Raw genomic sequence first — 6666 nt, 5'->3', positions numbered from 1 at the left:
TGGATCAGGGGCAGCCCTTTGTATGGCATATAGCGCGGCAGCGCCGAACAAAGCCTGGGCTGTATAGGGGCTATGATAAAGGGGACGCTGACGAGGCTGGTCTGTGGCTATAGCTGAGCTGTGGGAAATAAAACGTGAGGGGCAGCAGTGCTGTCAGATGTGCGCTGCCATGTGCTGGAACTAAAAGGGCATCTTGGTGGAGCGATGGCCCAAAGCACCTGGGTGGCAGAGGTCCAAGTGCATCGCCGTCAGGCGCAACCCCTCGCCGTGGCGCGGGTCGGAGAGGGCCGAGAGGCAGTGGTTGTGGAAGGGATCAGTTGCGTTTTTAGCACAAGGCTATGGCCGGGAGGAGAGAGACTGTCGGCAGCGCTGGCAGTGGAGGGTCTGCAAGGGAGGTATGGGTTCCCTTTCAGATATTTAAGAGCAAATCTTCCTCGTAGTATGGGTTTTTTACCCTCCAATGATGTGATTCTCATCTTCAGCTACAAGCTTCCAAGTCCTTTCTTCCCCTTGCTGTGCAACAGAGTTGTGTGTGTCTGTTCCTGCTTTAAACTGAAATGAGCTGCAGTCCTGTATGAAGAAGGCATTAACATTTGAGTGCGTTTTAAGATTCTTAGCTGGGCCCTCTTAGGCAAAGAGATGATAATTCCTTTACAGTTGGCCCTTGTGTTCAGCTTCTCGGGAGCTTGATTTGGAGCAAGACAGCAGCTGTCTGCCACTTGGATCTTTCCAACAAGCTCTCACATGGTGCAGAATTTTCTTCCTTTCTAGTTGCAGTATGTGGTTCAGTATGACAAGTCTGAACACTTCCCTTCTTGTCTCTGCAGCTGCTGAAAAGTCTGAAGAGGCTGTCGGAGTTGCCCATCACAGTTGACATCCTGGTGGTAAGAGCTGTGAAATCTCTCACACTTTCCTCGTGTCTGTCAAGTCACAGAGTAACTGTTTGCCAGGGAAACGCTGCTTTCCTTGGAACGAGGTGTGTTGCCTCGGCCACCTGCTACAGCCCGGTGTCCCAGGCGTGATGAAGTTCTAGAGACTGCAGGCACAGGGCGGGAGAGTGTCAGAGCAAGTGTGAGGACAGTTTGTCACCCTCAGTTCTTCCAAAAGCTCAGCACCTGACTGGGTTATGAAAGTCGGAGCAGTTCCTAACGGTAACTGAACGGGCATGAAATTAATCCTTAAAATTATTAGTGATTTCTGTCTTCTAACTTACCAATAGTCATTGCAAATGCTAACTTGGCTTATTAATGCAGATAATTAGTGTTTGGCTAAGGTAGGGTTAAGCCTTCTTTGATTTACAGAACTGTTAAGTAATATAATGACTGCTGAAAACATAAATGTGATAACTTTGCTGTTCGATCAAGGAAATTTATTTCTCCCTCGCAGCAGTGGGTGGTGGGTTAACTTGATTCGCCTGGTAGGAAGCTTAGCAGAGGTGACAATGCTGACGGCTTTGCCGAGATGAATTCATGTCTTGTCTCTCTCATGAAGGAGACGGGTGTTGGGAAGACTGTGAACAGTTTACGGAAACACGAGCTCGTAGGAGACTTTGCGAAGAACCTCGTGGCCAGGTGGAAGAAGCTTGTGCCGGTGCCTCAAGAGGCAGACAGGTGAGTGAACCTGTTTGGTTATCTCCATGGATAAGCTTGGTTAGATTTCTGCAGTGGAGGTTATAAACTGCTCTGGCCAAGGAAACGAAGTGAAGGCTCTGGAAAAACTTGTAACACAAGCGTGCTAACCCCGCACGGGGGTTTTGCCTTGTTTTGGCATAAACCTCCTGTCTCTGCTCGCCGCAGAGCGTTGGGTTGCTGACGGCTGCAGTTTTACTGAAAGTAGGAGCCGATTTTCAAGAACTTGCCGTTTGATGAAGAGATTAACAGTAGATGCCAGAAAAGCGCCCTTAATAAAGGCAAGAGATGCAATCTGCTCGCTTCCCATTCTGTGATGCTAAAGAGAGGAAGTTCGAGGCTCGAGAAAAGGAAGTGGCTTTCTTTGAAAGAAGGCTTTGATATGCAAAACCCCCACATAAACCGGAAACTGAAAGTTAATGCTAGCAAGCGTGTTGCAATAAGAAAACCCTGTGGAGCCCAGCAATGAGATCATTTAGGTGTGGGTGCTAAAGACCCGCTGTTCACGATGGTTTCAATGCCTGTGCTATCCCTGCGTGCTTAACTGGCAAACTGGGGGACGTGTTTTCTGTAGGCACGACAGCCAGGAGCGGGTCTCCACTGAATTGTGAAGTCTCCAGTCCTAGGAAAAATGCTTACCCAATTCCTGCACTAGAAATGCAGTTTCTGAATTCCTGAATGTTGCTGCGCCTGACAGAATTAGTGATATTCTTGCCACAAAATTGCCAAACCAACCTTTGTCTTCTAGGAGAGAGATTCCCCTTCAAGTGGTTCGTGGCTCTTTTCATTCATACCGGGAAGTTTTAATCTAACAATTTTGTTTTCTTATCCCTTCAGAAATAACCTAGATCCTGAAGACCGTGATTACGAGAGGAGCGGCTCGAGCAAAAGACATCGCGAACCCTCCCCCGGAGAGGATGAGGAACCGGATGAGGAATATTCGGAACCCTTCCAGCCATCTTGCAGCCAGTCCTATAGCCCAGATCATAGGGAAAAGAAGCCCAAAAGGTATCCTAGGCCCGAGAGAGCACACGAGACTTATGGCTATAGCAGCCACCAGGGGAAGGGTTGGGGCAGATCTTCCCCAGTGCTCTCTTCGGATCAGGAGTACTCAGACCATGGACAGGCTGTGTCACCTGAGCCAAGCGAGAGCCCTCAGGATATGTACACAGACCCTTATGCTTCTGAGGAGCAGGAAGAACCGACAGTTTTGCATCGGAAAGCCAGCAAAGGCCACAGCTTTCAGGAGAAAGCTGGAGACCGAGAGAGGAACCCCAGCGAGTTCTGTGACAAAGGGAACGCGAGTCGAAGCAAAGAGCACAAGTCTTCTCACAAGAAGCAGCGACTTGACGGCAGAGGGGAGGACAGGACCTCTGCCTTCAGCCCAGAAAGATTGCACAAGACCTCTTTTAAAGAGCAGCTCCGAGAAGCCCCCATGGCAGGGGGCAGCAAGGAGAAGCAGAGGATGTCAGATGGTACCAAGAAGGAGAAGAACCGAGAAAGTGGCACTTCCAAAAAGGAGAAGTTGCACACTTTGCCGCACTTGGAAGAGTCTTTGGACAACCACGTTAAGAAGCAAAAACATCGGGACTCTGAAAAAAGCAAATTGGAAAAGCCCAAGCTGAGCCTGGAAACCTCGAACACAGAGCGGGAGAAACGGAAAGCTGAGAGTGACTCGTCAAATAGGATTAAAGAAAAGGGGATTTCTGGGAGCTTAAAATCTTCAGAGGGGAAGCGCAAAATCTCTGACCTGAACAAAAAATCAGGGGGCGTTGCCTCAAATTCTGGGGAGGGGGAGGTGGAGGATGAATTTGAACAACCTACAATGTCCTTTGAGTCGTACCTCAGCTATGACCAGCCCCAGAAGAAGAAAAAGAAAGTGGTCAAACCCTCTGTGTCAGCTGGAGAGAAAGACCGAGGGCACAGCAAACAGAACGGATCCAAAGCCAGTACCAACAGCTCGAGCTCGAGTCAGAAAAGTCCAAGCCACAAGCAAACAAGTGAGAAAAAGGCAGAGAAGACACTACCGGAGTCTCCTAAACCAAAGAGGGTAAGGTTTGAAGGATCTGAAAGTGAACAAAGAAGGTGGGATCAGCTGCTCTGGGTCCTCTGCCGTCTGGGCCTTATTACTTTTCCCCTTGGGGGTGCTGGGCTGTGTTCTGCGCCAGGGTGTGCTCGCGGCGTCTCATTGGGATCCAGCTCTGTGACTTCTGGTTCCTGCTGGGAGCCAGCAGGTGTTTCGTGTGCCTGACGTCGCGAGCATTGCTTTGTGCTTTAGGAGGGGAACTCTGCTGGAAAAGTGGGGGAAGAGGGAGGGAGGAGAAAGGAAATGTAATAGGCAGAACCCTGTGTATTCAAAAACGGTGAGAGTAAAAGAGAACACGTTCAGCTAAATACTCCTATGAAAGCGTGTTGGATGGGATACACGTGTTAAGCGTGCAGAATATCTTTAGATATGAGTCAGCGTAGAATCCGGCCTAACGTGCAGTGCATCTCCGCCTGCTAGCAAGGTTCCCATGTCCCTCAAGTATTTATGCTTCTCTGAAATGGACTTTTTAAAACAATCTGTATCAATACTGCAGTTTTGCTGACTAAATCTGTTGGTCTCCAGACACGGGAAAGCTGATGTTACAGTGCAGGTTATCCTAGAAGATTGAGCTTCTTTTGCAAAAGCTTGAAAAATTAGCAGTATTTCTGTACACGATGATTGCCACATGAGTACCAGGGTTCTATATAGAAATGGGACTGATGTGTAAAACTTTTACTGCGTAACCTTTTTACTCAACTTTGAAACGCGTCACTCTTCAAAAAGTGTTTTATAGTCTTAACAGCATTTTAAAATCCTGCTTTGCCACTCATTGTAATAAGCACCTCTTGTAAAAGTTTTAAGTTTCCTTCAGTTTGAGAGGTTCCCCTCTCCTCCACCACAGTAGAGTTTTTTGCAGGAGGTGGGGAGGGGGAGTTGAAGAGAGAGCGGGTAAATGAGTGTTTGAGATCAAGGAAAATGTTTCTGCCAGAGCTTTCTCTCCTGTTTTTTTCTCTAGTTCTGACTTGAGTTCTTGCTAGAGGCCTTCAGCACTGGACCTAGTAGGTCAAAGACGTGCATGACTTTTACTGGAGGGAGCTGAGTGATTCAGATCCCAAATTTTGGCTTCTTTGTGTTGCCAGCCTAGACAGAGCGGCAGTAACGTGGCAGAAGTGCAGCCTTTCCCTGAGGTTATTTCCTGGTGCAAGCTTAGCAGCACTGAGTGTCTTATTTCACATTTCAACCAAAACGCAGTTCAGTGCTGTTTGTACTGGTAAGATGTAACATTCTTCTGTATTCTTGGCTTATTTACATGTACCTCCTCTCCTTCCAGATAGTTTTAGATGCGGTACCAACGTTACCAGACATCCCACTGCCGCCGATCCAGGCCAATTACCGCCCTCTTCCTTCACTGGAGTCCATTACCTGCTCCCAGACGAAACGGAAAGGTACGTTGGGTAGGAAAACAGGTTTGAACTGGGCTGCAGCCATTGCCTGTGGGAGTGGGTGCTGGCTGGGTTCTGCTCTTCCCGTTGGAGCCTGGTGTCCTGCCTCTGATGCCCAGATGACCATTTAGGTTCCTTTTGGGTGACTCCAGTTTGTGTCTCCTGTGCTGTTCATCAGGGTGGGCTCTTCTTTGCTCTGTTCCCTGCTGACTCCGAGTCTTTCTCTTTACAGCAGTGTCCTCGCCAGTTGAAGAGAGCGAAGCAGGTTTCACAGGCCGACGGTTGAATTCGAAGATGCAGGTGTATTCAGGCTCTAAAACTGCCTACCTCCCAAAGATGATGTCTCTGTATGAGCAATGTATCAGAGTCCTCAGTAACAACATTGACTGTAAGTACCTTTTCTCAGTTGTCTTAAAGCTCTGGTGCTGTGCAAATACACTGAAGTCTTGGTAATTTGTTTGTGTAGATCCCAGCAGCACCCAGCTTGGAAGCACGTGAACAGTTAGTTGCAGATCCCAGTGAAAGCTCAGGTGCTGCAGGAATCAGCACCCAGCATCCCTTCAGGGAGTGCTAAAGCACTGCAAAGAGATGGAAACAGAGACTTGCACAGGCACTTCTTAAACTTGAGATACTGGTGCCTGGTGACTCGCTAGAGAATCTGCGGTTCCTTTCTCCTTCCCCTCACAATGTGCAGTGTAGTGCAGCACCACAGTTTCTTCCATTGCGTTTCAAGGTGTCAAGTCTTTTCCTTGGCAAGGAAGGAGCAGGATAAATACTCTGTGCATCTTGCTTCTCTCTAGCAATCTATGAAGTGGGTGGTGTCCCTTTCTCCGTGCTGGAGCCTGTACTGGAGAGATGCACCCCAGAGCAGCTGTATCGCATTGAGGAATGTAACCATGTGAGTGCCTCAGCCTGGGGAAGGGATGGTGACGTGGGAGTGGCATTCTGTCCTCATCTGCAGTAGCAGAATAGTAAAGAACAATGTTCTTTATACTAAGAGGTGGCTTTTGCTAGTCCTGTGTTTCTGGTTTTGCCATCTGCCCATCTCTTCCTGTGGTATTCCGGTGACACTGGCACCAGCTGGTGCTGAGGGAAAGGGGGTGAAGGTGTCAGGAGGGATCCCAGCTCATGTGTGGGTTTGTTTCAGGTCCTCATTGAGGATACGGATCAACTGTGGCACAATCACTGTCTTCGAGACTTCAAGAATGAGAAGCCAGAAGAGTTTGAGTCCTGGCGGGAGATGTACCTTCGACTTCACGATGCACGAGAGCAGCGGCTGCTCATGTTGGCCCGGAACATTGGCTCAGCTCACGCCAACAAACCTAAAGGTAAAATACGGCTGAATGATCAGGAAGGGGTCTGGAAATGCTGCCTAGGGGTTGTCTTTGCACGGTGAAGGTCTTTTGGGGTGGCTGGTTTAAATCTAGTCCAGTTTAGGAGTTGTATAACTCTCCTTTTTTGTGGTGGCCTTTGTGCAGGCTCTGGATTTCATCCATAGTGGTCTTGATGCAGTATTTTTATAGCAAGAAAATGTAGGGTTGCAGAGGCACCTCTCGTTCTAGAGTGG

The 6666-nt window shown here is 48.6% G+C and overlaps 1 protein-coding gene across 1 annotated transcript in view; it reads left to right on the top strand.

Annotated features, from left to right (window-relative positions):
* Positions 1-827: 827 nt before the first annotated feature.
* Positions 828-6666, top strand: part of TCEB3 (transcription elongation factor B (SIII), polypeptide 3 (110kDa, elongin A)) — a gene marked incomplete at its 5' end in the record, with an annotated part of 7496 nt that continues 1657 nt past the window's right edge. Inside the window, 7 exons of the mRNA XM_009865204.1 lie at positions 828-884; positions 1492-1610; positions 2466-3678; positions 4988-5102; positions 5332-5487; positions 5900-5997; positions 6247-6427. Of these exons, the coding sequence (XP_009863506.1) occupies positions 828-884; positions 1492-1610; positions 2466-3678; positions 4988-5102; positions 5332-5487; positions 5900-5997; positions 6247-6427 (1939 nt within the window). The remainder of the gene's footprint in view (positions 885-1491; positions 1611-2465; positions 3679-4987; positions 5103-5331; positions 5488-5899; positions 5998-6246; positions 6428-6666) is intronic.

This window comes from Apaloderma vittatum, unplaced genomic scaffold (genome assembly GCF_000703405.1).
Source record: "Apaloderma vittatum isolate BGI_N311 unplaced genomic scaffold, ASM70340v1 scaffold44022, whole genome shotgun sequence".
NCBI classification, from domain to species: Eukaryota; Metazoa; Chordata; class Aves; order Trogoniformes; family Trogonidae; genus Apaloderma; species Apaloderma vittatum.
Note: the sequence above shows the minus strand (reverse complement) of the source record. Positions and strands in the feature narration are given on the sequence as shown.